The sequence below is a fragment of the Lucilia sericata genome, unplaced genomic scaffold, assembly GCF_015586225.1.
Source record: "Lucilia sericata isolate MDLA Ls3-8-SP2 unplaced genomic scaffold, ASM1558622v1 Contig000104F_arrow, whole genome shotgun sequence".
Classification (NCBI taxonomy): domain Eukaryota; kingdom Metazoa; phylum Arthropoda; class Insecta; order Diptera; family Calliphoridae; genus Lucilia; species Lucilia sericata.
In genome coordinates this window covers 68,931-96,212 of record NW_023994136.1, presented here as the reverse complement: position 1 = coordinate 96,212, position 27,282 = coordinate 68,931, and the positions used below count along the sequence as shown (strand labels likewise).

At 27.5% G+C, this 27,282-nt stretch overlaps 2 protein-coding genes across 3 annotated transcripts; one reads left to right on the top strand and one right to left on the bottom strand.

Annotated features, from left to right (window-relative positions):
* Positions 1 to 845: 845 nt before the first annotated feature.
* Positions 846 to 12,827, bottom strand: LOC119600099 (E3 ubiquitin-protein ligase MYLIP). Its single transcript, XM_037950157.1, has 3 exons — positions 11,923 to 12,827; positions 2,298 to 3,340; positions 846 to 2,229 (listed from the first exon to the last, which is right to left on the bottom strand). The coding sequence occupies exons 1-3, from the start codon at positions 12,007 to 12,009 to the stop codon at positions 1,428 to 1,430; spliced, it is 1,932 nt and encodes a 643-aa protein (XP_037806085.1). The 5' UTR covers positions 12,010 to 12,827; the 3' UTR covers positions 846 to 1,427.
* Positions 12,828 to 14,600: 1,773 nt separating this feature from the next.
* LOC119600090 lies at positions 14,601 to 27,232 on the top strand. Of its 2 annotated transcripts, none has more exons than XM_037950144.1 (2): positions 14,601 to 14,697; positions 26,582 to 27,232. In XM_037950144.1, exons 1-2 carry the CDS (start codon positions 14,695 to 14,697, stop codon positions 26,876 to 26,878), a joined length of 300 nt encoding a protein of 99 aa, XP_037806072.1. In that variant the 5' UTR covers positions 14,601 to 14,694; the 3' UTR covers positions 26,879 to 27,232. The 2 variants fall into 2 exon arrangements, with proteins under 2 accessions (XP_037806072.1, XP_037806071.1); XM_037950143.1 differs by lacking the exon at positions 14,601 to 14,697 and adding an exon at positions 25,792 to 25,908.
* The last annotated feature ends 50 nt before the right edge of the window (positions 27,233 to 27,282 follow it).

Genomic DNA, 27,282 nt, shown 5'->3' with positions numbered 1-27,282 from the left:
TTTACATGCGTCGTTCATTGGAAAAGAAACAGATGGATTGAAACAGATTTGTTTATACACATAGAGAATGATGATACCAAACTTCCGTGCTGTGTATTTGTTTGCGCACTCTCTTAACACAACTATTACGTCGCATGGGTGGTGAGTTACCTGATCCCGAGTAGCCGGGATTTTGTATACCCAAGACGATTTCTGGTCTTGGTCAAGATTTTCTTAAGCTAGATCTTAAAGGTGAGCGTGTAACTGATTCTGCAGTGGATCCATTGGAAACACTAGGGACCATGGTGCTCATAGATGCCACAGTGCCGAGGCATTGCGTCTGCCAGTATGTGATTTGCCTTAGGCTTCGGTCACAGAAATACCTTTATAAGATAAAAGGTAAAAAATTATAAAATTTTAGATCAATTCTCTTCAGTTCTAGTTCAGTTTTAGTTTTGTTATTGTTCTGTTCTTGCCTCAACTAGCAAATAATTTACTAAAGTCAAGACAAGAACCCCCAAATGAAGAGAAAATTTTGAAAAATTTTGAGATGACAAAAAAAATTTTTGTAGTAAAATCGTTCTGAAATTTTGTTCGGAAATTCGTACTCAGCTTAGGTACTAATCTTGAATGTCAAATTTTTGCAGTTCTAGGCCTCAAACTTTATCCTAGAGGGTTAGGACTTAGGTTTAATTAATTTAACTTGTGGCAGAAAATAATAGACTTATTCATAAACAAACTTTTATTTTATAAACTGTTTGCAAATCAAAATTCGTATGGGAATTTTGTTTTATAAAATAAAATGTTGTTTATGAATAAGAGGGTAAAAGTATAATAAAAAGGCAAATATTTATTTACTTCTTATAGATTTCAAAATTATTTTGTAAATCGTTTTTATTTTAATAACATAACTCGTATATTATTATTATTTTATAAATAATTATTTTAATAACATTTTAAATATCTATTTGCATTGTTTGATTGCGACAATGATTAGGAGTTAAAAAAATATAACAATATATGCAACAACATTTAATTTGTGATCTAGTTTAAGGACGTAACTGAAAAATAATATTTATACACTTATTTACATTATAAAAGTTACGTACATTTCTATCTAACCAAACATAATATAATGCAATTTTAATGTTTTTATAAAAAAAATTAACACATAAATAAATATACATATAAATTTCACATATATATACATACACATGTATGTATGTAGATAGTTAAATTATAAACGTTTAAATAAAAGCAAAAATATTACTTAAATGCTAATTGAAGGAATTAAATAAATTGTAATTAATTGTTATTCGCATTTAAAAATTGCAACGAACATTTTTAAAAAACTCTAAAAATATTTAAATGATCTGCGAAAGTTACACAAAACCATTTCATAATATGTAACACTAACTAGTGAACTAAAATAGATGTAGACACCAATTCTAGGCAGCCGTTGATATTTTGCTAGTATTCGATTGATGGCCATCTGATTTCAAGCCATTTGTACTCTTACTGCTACACGACGGACTTGATTGAGTTGTTCGCAGTTCGGGGGGTAAAAAGATTTTAACAACATTTGTGATTTTCACCCGACAATTTGGACAATTATCGCATTTAGCTGCACATTGGTCACATGCCATGACGTGGCAGCAGGGGTTGAACATCGTATTTATGGCATGATCCATACAAATCTTACATGTCATAGCCTCCGAAATTCTCGAATCCACACATCGCTCAATGGCAGCCTCCCTTTCTTCTTTTTCACGTATCACCATATCCAATTTACTTGCCATAGAAGAAACACTTTTAACATTTGGATCTTCAGCATCTGCGCTTTCGGCTAAATGGGGTATATAGCGAGCAATATCTCCCAAACCAGCACCAGCACCATGAGTCGATGTTTCAATACCCCGTTCATGTAATATGCGACGAGCTTGATCATGTACTTCCCGACTGGTATGTTGAATATCGAAAACATATCGCTTTCCAAGTTCAGTATCTTCTTTAAACATTGAAGCTATGGTTCCTTTAAGATCGCGGGTAAATTGATTCGTTACTACACCCCTTACTTTATCGCAAACGTAAAAGGCATGTCGTTCAGTTATTGATCTGTACAGGCCAGCTGCAATTGCATGCTTTGGTAACTTTATCTCTATTTCTTTTCGATTATTATGATCGTCTACGTATTCCAATTTAAATGTGCGCCGAAACGATTTAGCCGCCGCTATTGCACTAAAGGGAATGCTAAAATAAATAGAATATTAAAATTAGCATGATGTACACTTTTTAAATGGTCAATATTTATTACTTACTTTTTTTCGTTATCTCCAGAGGAAACTTTAATACCATGGGCACCCACTGCTATATCGCAAGATTGTGAAGTTTCCGAAGTTGTAACGCCACTGAAAACTTCTTCGCCATAACCGGGTAAATCTTGGATTTCTTGAAGCAGCCAATATTTGGCGGATTTGGGCGACATCTTTAGCATAGACAATTTACCGTGCTCCACGGCAATTTGCTTGAGGAAATCTTCAGGCATTTCATTGTCGGCTTCATCACTTGTGGGAGTAATTATATAATCTTGGTATATACGTAGCGGTGACGCTGCTATACGTTTCTCTATGGATATATCCGTTTCTTGGGGTTTATTATCACAGGTACTATTTACATCATCAGATACTTTGGTTGAATTTTCATTTGTACTAGAGGTAGATTTGTTGTTGTTTTCCGCTTGGCGTAAGTTACTTGTTGAGACCGTTGTAGCAGAATTTGAGGTTGAAGTCTGGGAAGATAATTGAGCATCATTATCTATATTTTCCACAGACTTTTGCTTCGATAAACGACGTTTCTTAAAAGAAAGCACATAGTCTTTTTCTTTACGTTCTTTTCCAGTGGCACCATGCTGCTGTTGTTGAAGTTGTTGCTGCTGGAGCTGTTGTTGCTGCTGCTGTTGGAGAAGTTGCTTTAAGCGTTCTTGTTCTCTTTTAATTTTTAGAGGACATTCGGATTTCAGTGAAGCTTCATTGAAACGCAAACCATCAGCTTGACATAAGAGCGCCGCAAGCTTGGCAGCACTCGACCAGCTTCTCGCACATAAACGTCCTTCCAATAGGTCAGCTTTTGCTTGCATATAGAATAAATTACGCACACTTTCCTGCAAAATGAAATGAACCGGAACCCAAAATTTGACACGCAATGCCAACATCAACTGTATGCCACTACCACTTCCACCATCGCAAGAAAGTCGATTGCGCAAATTAATCCACTGATGAGTGCGAGATTCTTTTTGATTGGGAACCCAATGTTCTAAGCCGAAATATTCCATTTCGCATATAACACCCAATGCTTTACACACCTGCAATAAAACAAAAATCAAAAGTTAATTTCGCCATATGATTAAAAAGTGCTAAGTATAGGAGCTTTGAACTTTAAGATTTTCAGTTGTATTTTAAAGATTTTTATTTCATAATTTTTTTCTCATAAAAAGTCATCTCCCTAATGTACATATACATACATATGAATGTGTAGATATTCGTGTATCAAAGAAAGATACATTTATAGAAATGATAATAATTTCCTCAAAATTGTTTAAACTGAAAAGTGTTTGTTTATTAATAATCAACAGAATCAATTCAATGACAACGTGGTATTACCACAAAGATTTTATACAAACTCCATATTTTTCATTTGGACATACAACATACTCGTACATAGATGTTAATGTAGATACTTGTGGATACATTCATAGATATGTTTGTATCTATGTGCAAAAATAACAATAAAAACTAAAATTATAAATAAAACAACAACAGTTGTATCTAGTATATATACAGCTGTATGTATCTGTATGTATAAATAAATATAAAACAGTCACTCATTCGTAAACACGAGTATAAAACATTTGCCGCTAAATTGAAAAGTACAAAGTCCAAAAAGTATAAAAAAAAAACATTATGAGAAATACCAAATCCGCAAACACACAAATTCGCACATTCTTACATACAAATGTTCATCGATTCAGAAATATATGTATGGATGTACGATGCGAATGCAGCTTTAGTCATGTACTCATGGGTAGCAGCAAATGGACCAACTATTCAATAATATTATTATTGTTATTATTTTGATACAGATGTTTATGACTTTCAGATACAATTAATTTATCTCTAAGTAAATAGTTATGCTCTTATCTCACTCTTCGTCTCCTGTGTTCGATGCAAAGAAACATTCTCAATTAAATTGTGTTTCAATTAAAGAGAAATACTTTAAATTTAATAGATGTTATTAAATTGTTTTATTAATTTGGTATTCATAAGATAGATTTCATCAAATTTAATAATTCGAGTAGAGTTTTTAAAATTTGACCTTTTAATATTTGAATTTTATTTAAAAACATTGAAAAACATTTTCACGTGATTTCAAAATTTTATTATTTTTAGCCAGAAAAAATAGATACATACATATACATATGTATATTTTGTTTAGGAAATATTTTGCATTAGTATTATTATTTATCGTTAAGTCATAAATTTTTTAGGAAAAAGAAACAAAATCTTTTAAATAATAAAAGTGGGAGGCCAGAATTAGTCCCGTGACTGTTTTATTTTATAAGGTAGAAATCGAGAATTGTATTTTCTGGAAAGACCTAAAAACACTTTACTATTTTTATCTAATCAAAAACTTAAGTTAAGTGACTTAATTAACTGTTTTTATAAAACTTTAAGATAGATAATAAGTATTTACATACAAAACTTTCAATATAATAATTGCTTTATACGTTTTTCTTTCAAGCCTTTCTCTAGACAACTAGTTTAAAAATTGTATCTGGCAACTTTAAGCAAGAGAAAAATGCGAAATTATCATACAACTAAGAGAATTAAATTGTAAAATAACAGGTAAAATATACATTTTTTGTATCTTAATTTTTGCAAAGAGCCAAAGAGCAACATGTTGTATGTGTCGCTGTAATTGAAACTTAGAATGTGTTCAAGTGTAAAGATCTTTTTTTTGTGGTTTGTTTTGGTCTCTCAACGAAACCCAAAGACTAGAGAGAATCACGTTGGAATTACCGTCAAAACGGAGACCCCAAATTTTGAGTATTTTGTAGAAAAAGCTAAAATAATATTTTGAAATTGGACTTTGGACTGCGACCCAAACAAAACTTGGACTTTGAACACTGCTGTGTTGCTCATGCTTGTTTTCATCGATCAATGTGTTTTACAGTGTTCATAGAAAGAAGATAGTGATGATGATGATGATGTTGAAGTTGATGAATTTGAGGGAGATACTTACTAAGTACATACACACTTGTTTGCAGAAATATACATACAAACATACATATGTATCTACTTAGTACATTGTTGTTGCTATTGTTGGTTAGTATTTATAATTTTAATTAAAACCTATGCATGTATGTAAATATGTTAAATTCATAGATACATTCAATTATACATACATAACAGGTATAAAGCTGGCTTAACTTCCAGGTTTTGTAGTCATTCTTGTCGTGCATGAACTTAAAGTCTAAACATACATAAATATGTATATATTTACATACATACATATTGTATCTACTTATAAGTATATTTATTGAATTTAATATCTTAGAGATGTTCCTATTAATACTCTTATATATATTGCTTTAATTGCACTTTGTATTGTACTTTTCAAATACAAATGTTTGTAAAGATATTCTGTCTGTCTGCTCGTATGAGAATGTAGATATGTATGTATTTTATTTATTTAATATAATGAATAAAATAAAAAAAATCAACGTTAAATGTTACATATCTAGAAGCACGCGTTCAGCGAGTGATCTTGATGATGACGTATTGTTTATTATTTTCAATGATAAATGTACTTAAATGCCGGCAAAGAGTTGGCTCTGATTGTTATGTTATTGCTCTGTAGTTTTTTCTCATATCAAATAAAGGCGACTTACTTATTAAGGTGTATGCACTAAAAATTTCCCTTCTTTGTAACAATTTAATAAGATATTTTTACTTCTGGACCAGTTAAACCGATTTGTGTTAAAATAAGAAACATCAAAAGTGCTTGAACGTATTTTAAGTTATTTCCTTGAAAACGGGTTTTGTTGACAAGAGTCATTAAGAACTAAAAAGTTCAAACGGTTTTGAATAATAAGTTTAATTATTTGATTTTCTAAAAAGATTTACTTGAAATAGATATTGTTATTCCCAAAACCTTTTAATTTATCTTCAAAATTTCTAGTAAAAAGGTTTGTTATTCTTTGATTTGTTTTTTAATTTAGCACTTTAATTTAAATAAACTAAATTTATTCGTTATTTATCCACAAAAAAACATTTATTTTTATTACATTTTTTTAAAAAAAGAAGACAAATAAAAATTCGATTAAGGTTAAAAAAACGCAATTGCCATTATTTTTGTTTAAATAAAATTTTAGCTGATTTAACTTCATAAATATATGAACAAAGAAAGAAACTAGTATACTGACAAATACATACATACTAGTGTATAAACATATGTATTTGTATGTTATTTATAAAATTATAAACATTTTGGCACCTTGGTACGTTTTTAAGTAGCAGAGAAAGTACCGTATGAAATAATTTTGAAATCAATAAAAATAAAATTAAATAATTTCAAAGTACACATTTATACATTTCTAATTAAAAGTTTACTTAAAAACATATTTAATTAAAAAGGCATATTTTAAGTTTAAAATAATTTAAATATTCTAACAAATAGTAAACATATTAAAATTTATAAGCGCATTAGTATGTATGCAAACAATATTTGTTTTGTACGAATTTAAGTAAAAAAATCAATAACAGAATTAGAATAATTTCTACATATTTCTAATTGATTAAAAATAAATGGTTAATGAACTTGCTTGTTTACTACATATTATAGTACTTAACAAAAACCTTTATAATAGTACCTAAATACGTACTTTTTTTTTGAAGTATCTCATTTTAATTCTGATATCATCCCCGTTATATGTATATACTTACACACATACATTTACAAAATTTGTATTGTTTTGTTAACAAATTTGCACATCGATTTCGAGTTGTTTCACTTCTGGCTGAATATTTAAAAAATTGTATGTACATTTGGACATGTTCAAATGTAGGTGTGTTTTAAATTAGTTTATACTATTTTTGTACATGTTTAGAAAGACTTGAGACAACGTTGCCAGGCTTTAAGAAAAACCTAAACCTCTAAAATTTTAAAATTTAAATTATAGCTTAGCTATAAAAATTAACTAGGGTGTCTGAAAGTTACCTTCTAATCGGAAGTGTAATTGAATTTATTCAAATTATAATATAAATATCAATGATATTTTAATAAAAAGTGCATGTACATATATAATATAAAATTCCTTACAAAAAGTATAAACCCTGTCGACCTGGCAGCTCTGTGCGGAATAACAATAATAAATAAATACTATATCAACAATATGTATAAACAACATTTCAGAAATGTTATGTTTTTTTTTACCACAAATACCACACCTATAAAGTATTATATACCACACACTATTAAATATACAGATTTTAGCAGAATTAATAATTTATACATATACTACATAGATAGATATAATAAACATATAAACCAAATAAAAAAAAACCTGACACGAGTCTGGATACTGTAAATATTTATTTTTCTTTCTTGTTATTGTTTTTTTTTTTACTATACCTACTCGTATGTGTGTGTTTTCTTTACATTTCTATTTAAGTACTATTTCTTTGTCAAGTCGAATGTATTTTAAGGATTCCACATACATATAAAAATTGCATTAAAAATTAAAAATTTTATAAAAAAATTCAATTTTAAATTTAATAATTATTTCTGTATACACACAAATATTTACATATGTATATAAATAAAAAAAGAATATGTATTATCCAAAGATGGACATTTTTATATACATATTATTAAAGATAAAAATCTACAAATAACCTACAAAACATCAAAAAGATTTAAAAAATATGCCTTTTTGAATTCTTCTATTCAAATATGAATAAAAATATTTAAATTTGAATTGAGTATTGAATAGGAATGAATATACTTGTTCAAAGCTGTTAACAAATCCAGTTTGACAAGTTAGAATTACATCTCTGTTAATTAAAGTCCCCTGCAGTACGACGAACTAGTTCGACAACGACCACTAAGAACTACAACTAGTGAATTTCCAACCCACTAGCAAATGTTATTTACTGTTGCATTTAACATGAGGATGTTATTGCGAGTGGCCGATTGTCTCCTTTTTCTCGAATTTATTTTCATAAACTTCATGAGAAATGTCGAAATGTTGTCAACATTTTTAACACTTTAGTGGCGGTTCTCACAGGGAAACTTTTGATTTTGTGTGTGAGAAAAAGAGAACGAAATATCAACACAAAATCAAAAGTTTCCCAAAAAAAAGATTCCCTGTGTGAACCGGCAATTATTTGCCAGAAGTTACTAGTTAGTTGGTTATGCAGTAATATAACTAGTGAAAGGTAGGATCCTTATAGAAAACGCAGCCGATTTTGATACGAATGTTAATGAAAAATTAAAATCTAATTTTCTATAAACCAGTTTTTTATGAGAAATTGCTTATTTATGAAAAATTGACTTTTTTTAGAAAAAATAATTTTGTTTTGAAAAGTCTTTATGGAATTTTTATTAATTTTAATAATAATAAAATATAATAAATAAAAAAAATATAATCAAAAAAGGAGAAGTTTTTTATAAAAATCGAGTTTTTACTAAAAAAAAAAAATAATTTCTTTTTGAAAAATGTTGTAGACGTCATTTGTTTTTAACTCATTTTTACAAATTTTATCATTTACATTAAATTCCAGTAATACGAATTATTTCAATCAAATCATTTCATTCGTAAACAATACTAAATCATATATTTATTGTGATAATATATTTTTAAAATGATTACTCAAATTTGAAAGCAAAGTCGAATTTTTATTATCTTTTAATATTTACTAATTTATAATGCTATTTTTAATGCCATAAATTATTAATATATTTATTATCAATTTATTTAAAACGAAGTTGTAATGATAATAACTTTCAAAGAATATAAATATAATCATAATTAATAATGAGTCACACCCCTTTTTGGTTGAAAATGTAATTATGTAAACAAAAAATTTAGAATATTTTTAACAAAATTACACATATAAATTAAAAATGCAATAGACTTTTTTAATCTTGTCAGGAATTTAATAACATTATACATTTTTTTTGTTTTAATTAAAACAAATTTATTCATTCTTTGTGCCTGCTACTACTCGGGGGTCAATAAAACCATTTTGTTTTAAATAGCATTAAAATTTTTTATATTATTAGTTTATTAATTATACTATTTAGAAATAGTTACTAACTAAACAAAAATGCTAAATAATTAAATTCTAGTGATAACAATTTATTTCATTTAATTTTTAATCAAACTTTATGGGATGTCATTTACATCACTACACAACTAAATATTTAAATAAATTAAATATATTCCTATGGCTGTTATTTCTAGTAAATTAATAATTTTGCATTGTAATCAAAAATGTAATTTGAATTCAGTTTATTGACTGGCGCAAGTTTGTAAGTGTAAACATTTGTTTATAACATGCACGTGCATGAATAAGGAAATATTAATTAATACATATTTACATACAGGCAAATTTTTATATTTATTTTATTTATATTTTAGTTTAGTAAAGTTTCCATAAATAAATGTACATTTGTTTTTAGAAATAAAGAAAGAAATGCCAGAGAAATTGTTGCTAAGTTCAAAATTTTTCAAATCTTTTGTGAATAAGAAGAAATGATGTCAATATAATTTATATATTTTTTATTACATACAAAAATGTAGTGAAACAGCAGAACAATTATAGTGTTTCTAAAAAGGTTTTATATTTTTAAATCATTTATTAGCCGTTTTTTTTTAAATATTGTTATTAAAGTCAATAGCACTACCGGGAATGAAGAAATTTTTTATCATTTGGTGTAATAACACAGCAAAATCTTTATTTACCCGGTAAGTAGGCAAGTAATATTGGAGCAAAGTGTAAGTAGTTACTTTTTGGGTGAATAAATACTTATTTTTGTTCGACGATGACCAAAAAATAACTGGTTACAAATATGCTTACCCGATTTTTCCGGATTTAAAACTTTACAGTTATTTTCTTTACTTAATGCTCCATTAACAAGTTATCAATATTTCTTTAAATCAAAATTTCTTTTAAAAAAGTCTAATATCGACTAGAGTTAGAACCACTAACCAATCTCCTATTAGACATACGTTATAGGTAATTGACTACAAATCCCATTTAAAAAATAACGATAACGATCACTCATTACCAAGTAATGTATGAAATAACTACATTACCTACAATACTCATTACCAAAATTTTATTGATAAAGATAAATATAAATAATTATGCATTTTTATATTATTATAAAGCAATTATTCATAAAGTAATAACAATTTGTAGAACGTATTATTAATTTTATTTTAGCTTTATCTTATAAGGTTCATTGTTTGTTAAAATGTGAAATTAAAAAAAAGAACTCAATAATGATAAGATAAAAAAGCATTCTAAATAAAGTTGATTAATTAATGTTAAATAAAGGTTTAATTTTATTTGTTTTATACTTATACATATGTACCTATATGGGTAATTTCATGTCAAGTGAACCAACTTTTAAAATCGAGTACTTCCGATTTGGATGAAATTTGCAACAATGTTAGTATTATTGGATAGAAGGATACACACAAATTTTCAACTCTATCGGTCAAGAACTGCCGCAGTTAGAGGAGGTCAAAGTTGTTCATTTTGATCATACAGGGTTTTATTCAAATGAGTGTAACTTTAAACCTATTGGTCCTAGCAAAAATTGTCCAAAGGAGTTGAGATTGCGATTTCTTCATTGTTTCCAAAATTTTTTTAATTTTTTCAAATTGCCCATATACATACATACATAATTTTTAATTTGTATTTCAAGTGATAATGAATTTGTAGGTAAGTACCTACTCGTTTAAGTGTCATTTTGTGTTTATCAGTATCGGTATCAGAAATAAAAGTATAGCTAAATATGTATTTAGTAACAAATCGAAAAGTATAGTTAAACAATAACAAGCTTATTTATTTAATTTTTATTAAAAAAAGTTAACACCGTATACGACTTGAACTTTGGACACAGTTTTGAACGTGAAGCATTTGGTGTTTTGTTAATTTCCAGGTGCGTGTTTATTAAAGTTTTTTTTTTTTTGCTTTGCTAGTACGAACGAAGTATATACGAATATCTATCTACATCTATATAAAAATATATATTTATATAGATACGATTGTATTTTGTCATTCTCTTTATAACACTTTGAATTATAATTCTGTGGACTTTTGTCAAAACAACTACATATGTACATTCGTTCGAAAATAACAAATTTACAGCGGCATAAAAACAACATTATTTGCTATTTAAACAAAGTTTTTTAAATAACATTTAATTCCTAGATAAGATTATTTTATTTTATCTTTGGTTGATGTAGGTTTTGAAAACGTGTTAAACTTTAGCTTATAGGCAAAAAAGTAAGTACAAAAAATATCGGAAAATTTTAATACTGAAAATCAGCATAGCATCAGAATCTTGACTATTTTTCATATATTTTTTACAACTAAATGGAAAATTTTGAACCCTCTTTAAATATTTTTTATAAAAAAATTTGTTTCTTCAGATACTTGTAATGTTATATGGCAACATTATTGGCTTGATCTCTTTAACAAAATCATCATTGTTGAAATCAGAACCAAAATTTCGGCATTTAAATTTAATTTAAAAGAATTTTAGGGACCAATAGATATTTATATTAATAGTTATATGTATAATTAAAAAATTTTTTAAGCAAATCTTATAAAAAATTAAAGAAAATTATCAAAAAATTTTAAAATTTACCTTTTCTAAGCATTCTTGGCCGATGGCTTTGGGATCCCATTTAACGGCTTGTTGTGTACCGTTTGGCAAATTTACAATGCACCACATTTTGGATATTTTTATTCACGTTGCACGTTGTTTGCCACTTCAAGATACTCGTTTTACTCTCTACTCTAGAGTACGTGATTTTCGTCAGCTGACTAGATAAATTTTGTATCTTTCAGATACAATAAATGTATGTAGGTACTTGAATATGTAATGTATATTTTTACAGCAGTTTTTTTTTTATTACTGTCGTTTATGTATTTTGTTTTGTTTTTGCCTTTCTTCTTTATTGTTATTTATTCGACTTTTTTGTTTTTATATTATTCACAAATGCTACAGGTTAAAGAGTTTATTCTTTCTTTTCTTTGTTTCCTACTTTGTTTTGTTTTTTTTTTTGTTTTATAAACGTATATATACCTAAGTATATGGAAGTCGGTATGTATATTTAAAAAAAAAACAAATATTTTTTATAGGTTTTTTGCTATTTATAAAATTAATAAATAAATTTTCGTTTTTTATTGTTGCAGTATTTAAGTATTTGGTCTATATATGTTTGACTTTATGTAGCCACGACATTTGTTGTAATGACACAAATTTATAAGTGTACAAAAAGTTTCCATTTAAATTGATTTTAATTCGATTTTTTTTATATAAAACTTTTTATATTTATTCTGGTTTATTTTATCGTTTTTTATTTTTGCAAATTTTGCCTTAATTGTTTGTTTCAATCAACAATTTGCAAATTGTTTAAAAATATATTAAATATTGTTCATATGTTGTTTTGCTTTCACAATTTTATTTTTCTTATTTTGTTTTCATTTCTTTAATTTAACTTTCCGTTATATCCGACAAGTAACGACGAGCTGTTATAGCCAACTGAAGTATCGCATACAATTCACATCGATATGAAATACTTTTTCTAAACAAGAAAAATTTTAAATTAAATTATCGCTCTCTTTCTGTATTGAATTATCTCTCTTTAACAAAGATTTTTACTCTTTGGTGTGTAATCATAAAGTGTAAAAATAAATGGCGCAGTTAGGAGAATTTTTTAACCGCATAGGGCACTTTAACAATGTGAGGTTACTTTTTGAAATATTTGTATCTAATAGGACATTAAATGTACTGATAGATACATTAGAGTGCTCCCAAATTATGTAGATGATTAATACATGTTTGCTGGTGGTCCACAAGATTTGTATCAGACATGGAAAATTTAAATTTCGAAATAGTACTGACATTTACCAATATTATTATTTTTTAAATAAAATTTCTTTTTGGTTTTTTTTCTATAGGATAGTTCACAAGCAAGTCTGTAAACTGGACTATTAGCAAGTCTGTAAACTGGATTATTAGAGGATTAGTATTTTGACTAGTATGCGCACTAATCTATGGAATAGTCTACGGACTAGACTATAAGTGGACTAATCTATAAACAAGTCTGTTGATTATTCTATGGGCTAGTCTATTGACCAGACTATGGGCTAGTCTATTGACCAGACTATGGGCTATTCTATGGAATAGTCTATTGACTAGACTATGGCTTTGTCTATTGACTAGATTATTGTCTAATCTATTGACTTGTCTGTGGACTAGTCTATTGTTAAGTCTATTGACTATTCTATGAATTCGTTTATTGTCTAATCTATAGGCTACTCCATTGACTAGTCTATAGACTAATCTAGTCTAGTCTATACACAAGTCTATTGACTAACCTATACACAATTCTATGGTCAAGTCTATTGACTAGTCTATGGATCATTATTAACTATTAACTAATCTATTGACTTGTGCATAGACTAGTCTAAAATTCTCAGAATTCAAATGACTGTATGAATGTTTATTTGAATGCGTATTTTCATATAAAGAAGTATTTACAAAGATACAAAGAACCATTAAAAGATATTATTTTTCAGAATTTTAATGTGGAATTTTTATTTATAACTAGGTCTTACAAGGTCAAATGTATATAATAATAGCAATCACGTGTGTTTTTTTTCAACTAAATCCAAAAATATCGAAACAAAACCATTATTCGTATTTTAATTTGTTTCACAACACTTACATACAAACATCTCGATCATATTTAAAAATAATCATATCCTATAAGTACATTCATATGCCGGCTCTCCAGTTTAAAAATAACATTAACTGAAACATCAGTTAATGTTAACCAACCAACCAAAACTCAGTAAGTAAAGTTTAATCAAAGAATATTTATTATATGAATACGCATCTCGACGAGTGGGTTGTCATGATTTACACGTATTCTTAATGTATGAAAATTTATTTTGTATGAGATGCACATTCTATGTATTAAATATTCTTTGGTTTAAGTTTTATTGTTGGTTTAATAAAGATCATAATTACTGGTTACTTATTAATTTCAAAGTGAGTTTTAAATTTCACCAAACTAGTAATTAGTTAAATATTTTTGTGGAGTCACACTAATGTTCTTTTGTTTACTAAGTTCATTTGTTAACATTGACCAATATTTTTAAGAAAGCTTATGATTGTTCATGACAATTTCACTTGTGAAATCCAATTAACAAATTTTTAACCTTAAAATAAATAAATTGTATAATATATTTGTCAAAAGGTAGGGTAACAAAAGAACAAATATGTATGTTTTGATATATTTTAGTAAATTACCAATTTCAACAAGTGTCGGAAATAAAACTTACAAAGAAATATTTACTAATTTCGATTTGGCAGCTCTTATTATAAGCTATGTAAAGCTTTTATAGAATGGTTTGTGTATTAGCTAAAAAATCATTTGGATCATTATAAAAGTTGCCAGATTTTATAACATAAAAAACGTTACTCTAGGAAAGAATTTCCTTTTTGCATTTTAAAGGTACATGTGCATTGAATTTTTTCGCTAATAGCGTTTGCCACTGAGCTTGTTAATAGTGTTTGACTAGATTCATAAGTTCTGTTTTAATTTATTAAAAATTTAAACCATTAATTCTTTTAAACATGGGGTCTTATCTAAAGTAGTTTCGGCAATAAACATTAAGAAGATCATCACTTAAAATTATTGACTTCTAGTTTGTTTTACAACCCCCGTGGTAGTTACGTTTGATCTGAAAATACCTACAAATCCAATTTGAGGTTTAAAACCATAATTTTTTGTTCTACAGCAATTATGATTAATAAGCAGCATAATAATTTTTGTCTGTTTTTTTAAACAAATTGAACTTTGTAACCGTAAATATATATTTCATTAAACATACATATTTATGTATTATTCTTAAATTTTTGATAACAAAATAATAATTGAAAACACCTGTTAGGAGTTTGTAAATACATTTACAAATCCAAAGCAAATCGGTATACATATATCAAAAAATCATCATTTGATGGCATGCTTTCATATTGACCTTTGTTTCAATTATTTATAAGAAAATCGAAATAAGCCAACAATTATTTAGTTCACATTTTAAAAGAATAAGATTATGGTAAATACTCATTGGGCTCTATCAAAACAAACATTTGTATGTATGTACATACTTATGGAAATGTATATTAGGGAGATCCAACAAATTTCTGCTGATTTCTTCAAGTGAAGATCAAAGACTTATTAGTTTTACTATACCATCTTAAGTTAAAATAAACCGAACTTAAATGTATGTTTTCTAAAAATGATATGCACATGGCAGGTTTCATTATCAATTATACTGCAGACTATCACGTAGTGTTAATGTTTAATTTTGGTGATGCCTCTAATATATTATATGCATATGTACAAAGTATTTTCTTTTTTTTGTTAAATAATGTTCATTGACATTTTTGCAAATGCAAAACAAGAAGAAAACAAACCAATTATATTTACTTTTCAATTTTTGATGAAATTTTTAACCTTTAAGAATAATCTTTATTTGTTATAGAATAAAACATGTATATTTTTTGAAACGATTTCTGATATTTTCTGTGTTGGCATGTATTTATGTATATAAAACAAAACAGGTACCACCAGACTTTGGGAATCATTAGTCAAAATTTAAAAAAAAAATACATTCTATAAGCACACAATCAATTCATACTGTTTCTATGACCCCATATGACTGGCATAATCAGTCTACAAAAGATAATACTGGGAAAGAAAACAAAAAATAAAAATAAAATAAAGTATTAATAGCAAAACGAGTTGTATTTATAGAGTGACACTTTTTACACAAAGTATTAATTCTGTGATATTTTTAAATCTTAACTGTGGCAACTGGATGTGTGAATTCAATATAAAAAATATCACTTCAATTTTCACGCAGAGAAAAAAAAACATGGTTTTATCATTTTATCATATATGTAATTGTGAGAATCTTATTATAATTATTTTGAGAACTATAACATGATTACCTAGCGTCAATATTATGATAATTTATAACGATAATTTAATTATACTACCCAATCATTAATTATAGTTTTAGATTATGTTTCTGTTCACTATGTATGCTATTTCTCTCCATATAGTAGGAGCCCTAGTTTTTTTATTACATTATTTTTATCATAGTTCACATGTACTAATTGATAAACATGGAGTAATTATAGTTAGGCTAGTTTCCGTGGTAACAATGTTCAATTTGAAAATTCTATTTAATTCGATTACTTTCTCTGATACGCCGCACATGTTTTTGTTAAATCATCGTGATAGTGGGTGTTAGCAGGAATTATTACGCACGAAATCAAAAGAAATACTACTATTTTTTAATAAAGATTAGTATTTATTACCCGTTTTAATTTATATTTCATTGATAACAATTATAAGGCAAAACAAAACTGTTTAATAGAGTACCAAAAACACGCGTGCATACTATATTTCAAGAACTTCCTAAATTGCTTTTAAAAGACCTTTAATATGTATATTAGACCTGCTCTTAAAAATTTGATTTGCTTGAAAAGGTATTATATTATTAGATCTAAAACTAACTGATCGTCTAGTACTTTTTCTAACATGGTAAAAATTGAAGTAACAGTTTTTTTAAAAATAAAAGATTTCGTTAACCGATTAGTTTAAAATTTAAATTATAATAGATATAGTTATACATATTTTAAGGAAAAGGTGTATTATTGCAGAAATATCACAATATTTTCCTTAATATAAACTTTGGAGTTACAACATTTTGTCACTCAGTGAGCGTTATGTATTACTTTTACACTTATTTTTAATCTTATCGATAATTATTCAACAACACATTAAATAAAATAAAGACTTATTTGCTTTATGATTCTAAGATTGATCCATAGTTATTATATACATACATACATATGTATATGTATGTATGTAGATTATGGCCAATACGAATGTTATAAAAACAAATTTGGCTGTGGACTTTGTTCGTCTAGAAATTATGTCAGCTTAAATAGTACATAGGCGTGACTAAACGAAATAATAAAACAATAATTGGGTGACTAAAAAATTTAATAACTTTATAATATTTCATACACAAAATACTTGTTCAAAGTCTGCCAAATTGTTCCAACACTACGATAATGTGTTTAGCAGACGGCTGGGTATTCCATTTATGGAAATATATGAAGAAAGGAGTAGTAAACGTTTAAAACAATTTGCATTTTTCAATCTTAACAGCAAAAAACCCTGATATACATAATCAATTTTTAAAATTTATCAATGATTTTTAAAAATAAAGTAAAATTTCCATACAAAAGTTTATACATACTATACTATAGTACTTAAGAAATTGATTATGAATATGAACAAGAGTATTTAAATTAATCATCTAAAATAAAAAATAACCTAACAACAAAAAGCATTTGTATATTTGAAATATGCAATTCTTTTTTTAAGGAATAAATACTAAAAGTCTTAGACATAACAATTTATCAAAGGTTTATAAGACAAATTTTGTTCTATAAACCTTTGATGAAATTTTATTATTATCGGATAACGCAAAATGTTTCGAGACACATTTTTATGGAACAGTCTAAATTGCATTTCACTTTATTGTTTAAAGATTAACTTTAAAGAAATTTTACACAGGTCCTTCTTCGGATATGACCAATTATGAATCGATCTTCATGAAATTTTGGTTCTTATAAAACTTGTTTATGTCATTTTCATCGCTATACTGATATTTTAAGCGAGCTACGTTTAAGTAATTTTTTAAAGTGGGTCTTATTGGGGTCCTTAGGTCAAATATGTAGATATTCGCCATACTTTACAATTCTGTACAAACCTGTACAAAATTCTATAACGATTGCGGTAATCATGCCTGTTTTAACTGGGGGACACTTTAAAGACCATAAACCGATGTTGGCCATTTTCAATCAATAGAGATCAGAAATCAGAGTTGTATCGTGCCTTTAACAGAGAGATGAACGGAAGATGTAAATAAATCACGGCGAGGAGAGAAATTTGAAAACTCTACAACATTCTTAAAAGTTTGTCATACGGGGCGTATGAAAATTGTCCAAAAATATTCAACAATCTTCTTATGTATGGATTTGTATTTTCTTATAATGCACCCAAAATTAAGAACATTAAGAAGGATGCAATAATACTTTAATATTGCATCATTCAGTCTAGTCTGCCAGACTGTATGAAAATGTTTATGTTTAACAGAAAAAAAAGAAGACAAAACTGAGGGTGGTAAACATTGTCTGGTGTATTTGAAGGTTGATTTGATTATATTTTAAATAAAAAATAATTTTATTGATATTTAAATAGCAAAATCTGGAACATGTGGTAATTACAACAAATTAATATTTTTCATGATTTTTTGAAAAAAATCACTTATATTAAAAAAATTAAAAAAAAAGTAATTTAAAAAAATAGGAAGAATCTGGCATTTTTGTTTCAAATAATTGTTTAATGTTAAGATAAGTATGTAATTGCTTTATAGTAATTGTAATTTAACTATAAAATACGTTTTATAATACTTTGTAAGATTAAGTAAATACATACATACATACATTTGAATATATTTACGTAGGTACATATTTACCTATGTATGTATGTATATATTATGCATTCATTATGTATGTGTATGTCAGTATGTAATATTTCATATACATATGTATATATTTGTCTAATAGTTTTAGTTTTTCATTAGTTGCTATTGTTGTTGTTTTCTGTTTCTATATTTGGTTGAAACTACGTTTTAATTTGCATATTTTTCACAAATTTAAGAAATTGATATGTATGTCGTCGTATTAATTTTTTTTCTAATCTGCGTCATAATGATGGTGATCTTCTATTTGTTTATTCTTTTTAACAATGATTCAACAGTTAATGCAGTTAAATAGTTTATAATAAATTAATACGGGAAACTGTACTCATACATAAGTAATTACATACATATACATATGAATATGTAAGAGCGGTTTTAATATAACATATGAATTTCAAATTACATAATCATATCTATTTTTACTTGGAAATCATATTTGCTAGTTCACATAATTTGTATTCTAATTGCAATTTGTCTACATCATTTTACGATTAGACGGAAATGAATGAAATTGTTTATTTTTTTCCTTTTAACACTGACATTAAACTGCATCATTTCATTATCAAAACATTATAATTTTTTAATATGTAATACATAGTATATACATATGTATGTTTATTTTTAATATTAACATGCTACTTATGTATGTACGCATTGTTGTCGTTGTTGTTTTCTTAATAGTTTTTTTATATTATTGGCAGTTATAATCAAATACTGATTTAAAATTCTCATAAATCTTGAATATTGCATACATATGAATGTATAACTGTAAATAGTATATACATATACATACATACATACCTTGATATTAATATGTACTGTAAATGTTTTAAATATTTATTTGTCGTTGTTGTATTTATTCTAAAAAACTATGTTTTTTTAAATCAAATTTTATATATTTTATTTGTTTCTGAACCGGACAATAACAAAAACATCCAAAGAAGCAAGAGAAATATAGTAGCACAACTATAAAAACATAAGAACTACTCAACTTAAGGCTGCCCAGTCGTACGAAGAATTTTTTATGATTCCTTTACATTACTTTTAAATAATTTCAACAGAAGTCAATTTTATGCTATTAAGTTTTAATAAACAAAGAGCTTCCAATGCTTAACAAGGATCTACAGACAGTAAAAAAATAATAAGTCTCCGACAAGTTTTGACGGTACCCTCGCGACACACTCGATTCTTTTTATAACTTATAAAATTTCTAGTCTATACTATAGTATAGTCTAGTCTAGTCTAGTCTATAGTTTAGTCTATAGTCTAGTCTATAGTCTAGTCTATAGTCTAGTCTATAGTCTAGTCTATAGTCTAGTCTATAGTCTAGTCTATAGTCTAGTCTATAGTCTAGTCTATAGTCTAGTCTATAGTCTAGTCTATAGTCTAGTCTATAGTCTAGTCTATAGTCTAGTCTATAGTCTAGTCTATAGTCTAGTCTATAGTCTAGTCTAGTCTATAGTCTAGTCTATAGTCTAGTCTATAGTCTAGTCTATAGTCTAGTCTATAGTCTAGTCTATAGTCTAGTCTATAGTCTAGTCTATAGTCTAGTCTATAGTCTAGTCTATAGTCTAGTCTATAGTCTAGTCTATAGTCTAGTCTATAGTCTAGTCTATAGTCTAGTCTATAGTCTAGTCTATAGTCTAGTCTATAGTCTAGTCTATAGTCTAGTCTATAGTCTAGTCTATAGTCTAGTCTATAGTCTAGTCTATAGTCCAGTCTATAGTCTAGTCTATAGTCTAGTCTATAGTCTAGTCTATAGTCTAGTCTATAGTCTAGTCTATAGTCTAGTCTATAGTCTAGTCTATAGTCTAGTCTATAGTCAAGTCTATAGTCTAGTCTATAGTCTAGTCTATAGTCTAGTCTATAGTCTAGTCTATAGTCTAGTCTATAGTCTAGTCTATAGTCTAGTCTATAGTCTAGTCTATAGTCTAGTCTATAGTCTAGTCTATAGTCTAGTCTATAGTCTAGTCTATAATCTAGTCTATAATAGTCTAGTCTATAGTCTAGTCTATAGTCTAGTCTATAGTCTAGTCTATAGTCTAGTCTATAGTCTAGTCTATAGTCTAGTCTATAGTCTAGTCTATAGTCTAGTCTATAGTCTAGTCTATAGTCTAGTCTATAGTCTAGTCTATAGTCTAGTCTATAGTCTAGTCTATAGTCTAGTCTATAGTCTAGTCTATAGTCTAGTCTATAGTCTAGTCTATAGTCTAGTCTATAGTCTAGTCTATAGTCTAGTCTATAGTCTAGTCTATAGTCTAGTCTATAGTCTATAGTCTAGTCTATAGTCTAGTCTATAGTCTAGTCTATAGTCTAGTCTATAGTCTAGTCTATAGTCTAGTCTATAGTCTAGTCTATAGTCTAGTCTATAGTCTAGTCTATAGTCTAGTCTATAGTCTAGTCTAGTCTATAGTCTAGTATATAGTCTAGTCCAACGGTTCCCAAAAGGGGGTCCGCGGACCCCTAGTGGTCCGTAGCAAAATCCTAGGGGGTCCGCGAAGACGAACGAAAAAAATCATGAATAAAAAATATTCTCTATATGTTAGAAAATATTCAAAATATCTCCAAATTTTTCATAAATACTAAAATACACAATTTTTATTCAATAATCCCAGATTTGTTGGGGACTTTTTGAATTTTATTGTTTCGGTCGTTTATCAGGATGAAGCTGGGCCCTACAAATTTATTGTTTCACTTTTATAAAGTGGAGTATTACGTGATTTGTAATTTTTATAAATGTATATGTATCGAAATAAATGTTTTTATATCAGACGGATAATGATTTGCCTTAGAATTAAATACTGATACTGGTATCCCGGAATATGAAGTTAGGTTACATTTCATAATATTTTTTAAATTGTAAGTGTTAATCTAGTTAATTTTAAATATAAATATTCCATTCCGACGTGATACACAGATTTTAACTTCATTTTGTTGTCCAATATTATTAAATCAACATCAGAAAATTCATAGCGTTTTGCGTAAATAGTCAAAACAACGCAGTAAAATAATTCGTAGGTATTTTAAAATTCAAATTTAAGATCCAAATTCACAGTACATTCGCAAGGAGTTCAGGTCATATTTTATGTGGATAACGCATTCCGCAACAACATCGAAGAAGTCTAACTTTCACATATTTTCCCGAAAACTTAGCTTACATACTCAGCTCACTCCTATGCAATCGCAAAAAAATTTAGAAACATGACTCTTTAAGCACATGTCGACAATACTTGATAAAGAAACCTTTTCGCTACCTTGACGAGAAATGAAAATGAAAGCTTCCACGATCATAAAATTAGACATCATGTTAGTAGTCATTCTATATTTAAAACCATGCAATTGAAAACATCTCCGAAATACTAAATATTCTCAATGTACGGGAATATTTTATAGGGTTTATGGACCAGGACTAAGACAATTTTCGGATGAACAATTATTTATAACAATAAGATATCAAAATATGTATGGGGGTCCGTGAAATTAAATAAATTCCTCAAGGGGTCCGCGAAGTAAAAAACGGTGGGAACCGCTGGTCTAGTCTATAGTCTAGTCTATAGTCTAGTCTATAGTCTAGTCTATAGTTTAGTCTATAGTCTAGTCTAGTCTAGTCTAGTCTAGTCTAGTCTAGTCTAGTCTAGTCTAGTCTAGTCTATAGTCTAGTCTATAGTCTAGTCTATAGTCTAGTCTATAGTCTAGTCTATAGTCTAGTCTATAGTCTAGTCTATAGTCTAGTCTATAGTCTCTAGTCTATAGTCTAGTCTATAGTCTAGTCTATAGTCTAGTCTATAGTCTAGTCTATAGTCTAGTCTATAGTCTAGTCTATAGTCTAGTCTATAGTCTAGTCTATAGTCTAGTCTATAGTCTAGTCTATAGTCTAGTCTATAGTCTAGTCTATAGTCCTAGTCTATAGTCTAGTCTATAGTCTAGTCTATAGTCTAGTCTATAGTCTAGTCTATAGTCTAGTCTATAGTCTAGTCTATAGTCTAGTCTATAGTCTAGTCTATAGTCTAGTCTATAGTCTAGTCTATAGTCTAGTCTATAGTCTAGTCCTATAGTCTAGTCTATAGTCTAGTCTATAGTCTAGTCTATAGTCTAGTCTATAGTCTAGTCTATAGTCTAGTCTATAGTCTAGTCCTATAGTCTAGTCTATAGTCTAGTCTATAGTCTAGTCTATAGTCTAGTCTATAGTCTAGTCTATAGTCTAGTCTATAGTCTAGTCTATAGTCTAGTCTATAGTCTAGTCTATAGTCTAGTCTATAGTCTAGTCTATAGTCTAGTCTATAGTCTAGTCTATAGTCTAGTCCATAGTCTAGTCTATAGTCTAGTTTACAGTCTAGTCTATAGTCTAGTCTATAGTCTAGTCTATAGTCTAGTCTATAGTCTAGTCTATAGTCTAGTCTATAGTCTAGTCTATAGTCTAGTCTATAGTCTATAGTCTAGTCTATAGTCTAGTCTATAGTGTAGTCTATAGTCTAGTCTATAGTCTAGTCTATAGTCTAGTCTATAGTCTAGTCTATAGTCTAGTCTATAGTCTAGTCTATAGTCTAGTCTATAGTCTAGTCTATAGTCTAGTCTATAGTCTAGTCTATAGTCTAGTCTATAGTCTAGTCTATAGTCTAGTCTACAGTCTAGTCTATAGTCTAGTCTATAGTCTAGTCTATAGTCTAGTCTATTGTCTAGTCCATAGTCTAGTCTATAGTCTAGTCTACAGTCTAGTCTATAGTCTAGTCTATAGTCTAGTCTATAGTCTAGTCTATAGTCTAGTCTAGTCTAGTCTAGTCTAGTCTAGTCTATAGTCTAGTCTATAGTCTAGTCTATAGTCTAGTCTATAGTCTAGTCTATAGTCTAGTCTATAGTCTAGTCTATAGTCTAGTCTATAGTCTAGTCTATAGTCTAGTATATAGTCTAGTCTATGGTCTAATCTATAGTCAAGTCTGTAGTGTAGTCCAGTCTGTAATCCGGCCTATGGTCTAATCTATAGTCAAGTCTGTAGTGTAGTCCAGTCTGTAATCCGGCCTATCGTCTAGTCTATAACCTAGTCTGAGCATTTATCGTGTCCAGAGGACATAGCCGATTAAATCGGATAAAAGTGGTAATTATATTCAAAGGCATTTAAAAAAATCAAAAAATTTTTATAAAAGATACTCTCTTTTATTATAAAAAAGATATAACCTGAAAGATTTTAGCATGGCAGATGGACAAACTTCAAAGGGTTAAAAACATTAAAACTTCAAAATACAAATAAATATTTGTTAAATATTTTCTTTAAATTTAATCTTTGTTTAAAAAATAATCAAAGTTATTTTTAACAAAATAAAAAAATGGGTCCAACGAGTCAATGATTCATTTAACATATAGAAAGCACAAGACAAAGCTTATTATTAAAATTAGATTAAGAGTTTAAGAGATCACAAACACATTTACTCCTAGATACAAGAGTATTTAAATATTTTTATAAGTATGTATCTCTGTATGTCTGTATGTAAGTTGTTTATTCAGATGCGGGTTCAATTACCAAGTCAGGGTTTATTTGTTTGTTTTGTTTTTGTGGTTTTTTGTTTTTAGCCTTCCAAACATTTACAATACAAACACCGCACAATCATTCATATAACGACACGAGTATGTGTGATTGTATATTAACCGAAGGATGATAAATGGGTGGAGTTTTTTGTTTTGAATGGTGTAAAAGAAACCTCCCTTTTTAATAAATAATAATAAAAAAAACAAAATATAAAAGCAAACAAAACAATTTGTAATAAAAATGAAAGAGTAATCGAACATCCCCATACAGTCCATTGATAAGTGTTTATAATTACAACAAACACTATCGTTAAAGAAAATATAAAAATAAACTATAATTGTATAAATATAAATCAATTGTTATATAGAGTAAGAGTAATTGTATAATAAAAAGAAGATCGATCGATCGATCGATTTTGTTTGTGTAGTTTGATTATTCGTTTTTGTTGTTGCTGTTATATGTAGTGGCTTCAAATCTTCTTCAGCGTTATCATTTTGAGTTGTGTTTCAAAATACGTGTGCGAATTTCAATACATTTACAAACATAATTCTTTTCTTTTTAATTATTCTTCTTAATCTTAAAGTATTCAATTCTAATTTTAATAATTGTGATTTCATTTTTGTTCTTGTTTGTTCAATTTAAAAGAAAACATATGTACATATGAGTACATATACAATCACACGCTTATTATACATAGTATAGAGTATATGGTTTTATTACCGGCAAAAACAAAAAAAAAAAACAAAAATTAATAAAAAGGAAAAGAAAGAATTATTATTATTTTTTTGCCAAACGTTGATATGGTTTTACTTCTTTTTATTATTTAAAAGTATTGACTGTGATTAGACTTTAAACAGCTGCGTAACACCAGCGTCTCAAACGTAAGTAACGTAACATGTCTGTATGTCTGCCTGCCTCATTGCAACAATAACAAATTAAAGGTACAAAATATTTTTTTTCTTAATTTTCTCTGGTTTGCTCGGGGATTTCTTCTATCTGGCTGCTAAACCCCAATCAAACAAACTCTCATTTGTCGTACTTTTTTTTAATGATTTGTGGTTATGATTTCGTTTCAACACTTATACACTTGTTCGTATAATTGCTGCTGTTGTTGTTATTGTTGTCGGTATTGTTTTTCGAAGTTTTCCGATCACGATGATCGTTTGGTTATTGTACTTGCTGTTTTGATTATAAATCGTTTGTAGTCCCATTAATCAGTTCAGTCGTATCAAACAGAATGGTATATATAATTTTAACTCGCTTAAACAAATTTCAGTTTAAAAATTAACACTGTAACATTAAAAACCTTAAGAAAATTCTTCTTCCCAAAGCAAAAAAAAAAAAAAATAATTAAAAATATTAATTGAATACCAAACGTGTTAAAAATAAAAAACACTAAAAACTAAATATAATTTATCTAAAATATAAAATTATTTAAAATAAAATCTACACATTAAAATGAATCAAAAAGTAAGTGTGAGCAAGTGAAATAGTTTAAATTAATTTGAAAGAAATTAAAACAAAATATTTTTTAAATTAAACCCATATTTGCTTGAGCTGATGACATTTTTTAATTTGTTTACGACAAATAAAAAGCATGGAAGTGAATTTTTGAAGAAAAAATATTCGAGCCAAAAATGATTTTCATATGAAATAAAAATGTTAAAATTAAAAAGCAAATCTGCTTTTATTTTTTTTTTTCAAACTTTTTCCATTATTTCAATTGCAAACATTTTTCAAATTAATTTTAAAAATAAAAAAATTTGTCCAACTTAAATTTGTTGTTTACCGACGCAAAAAGCAACAAACTAAAAAATACGAAACTAGTGTTAATTGATTTTAATTTTTTTAACAAATGTACTACACATCTTGTTAAAAATTTTCAAATAAATAAATTTTAAAAAATAGTTGTACTTTATCCAAATCTGTTTTTAGTGATTTGTGTAAAAATATTATTAAAAGTGTGATGAAATGTTTTACAAATATCTTAAAATAAAACCATTAAAAAAACTACAAAAATATATGCAATTCAAATGAAAATATCTTTCACTTTAACATTTAGTAGTTCTTTCATCAAAATGTTAAAGGCTTAAAGTATTTGTCATTCTTTAATATTAATATATATTTATTCTACTACTTTCAGATATTTGTCGTTTTAATTTCATTAGCGATAATCGCTTTGTGTTGCCGTCCCATGCAATGTAAACCCTTGGATATAAATAGCAAAGAAGATATCTACAGTGATGATGGTTATCATGGAAATTTGGATAAAAAGACAATAGAACAATTGCGTCAGTGTGATATGGATTTGGAAACAATGGAATTGTGTATGCGCTGTGCAAAAATAACAAAATCTACGATAGTCTATCCCTTGTGTTGTGCTAATGAGGATAAAATTAAAGATTGGTGTCATGATTATGTTTTCTTTGGAGCGCTATAAACATAATGAAATTAACTTTTAAGATTAATCAAGTCCTCATCTCTCACACACACTTCCCCATAAACACACACGCAACAAACATACTCCCACATTTTAGAGAAGCTGACGAACAAATCTTACTTTAATTCTAAGTTATTCAATTGGCTGTGATAAAAACAAAAACAAATTATTTAATTAATTAACTTTTAAGGAAATTTATAACCATTTTAGAAAGATAGAAACAAAACCTACACCATGTGAACACGATCATTTTATTATTTATATTGAATGCATTTCTATGCATATTCATATTCACCTTAATAAAAACAAGTTGTTCTTTCATATTTTTTATTTCATTTAAAATATTTATTTTATTTTTAATATACTTCTTAGTTATTATTATAATTTCCATTTGTTTTTTCTTA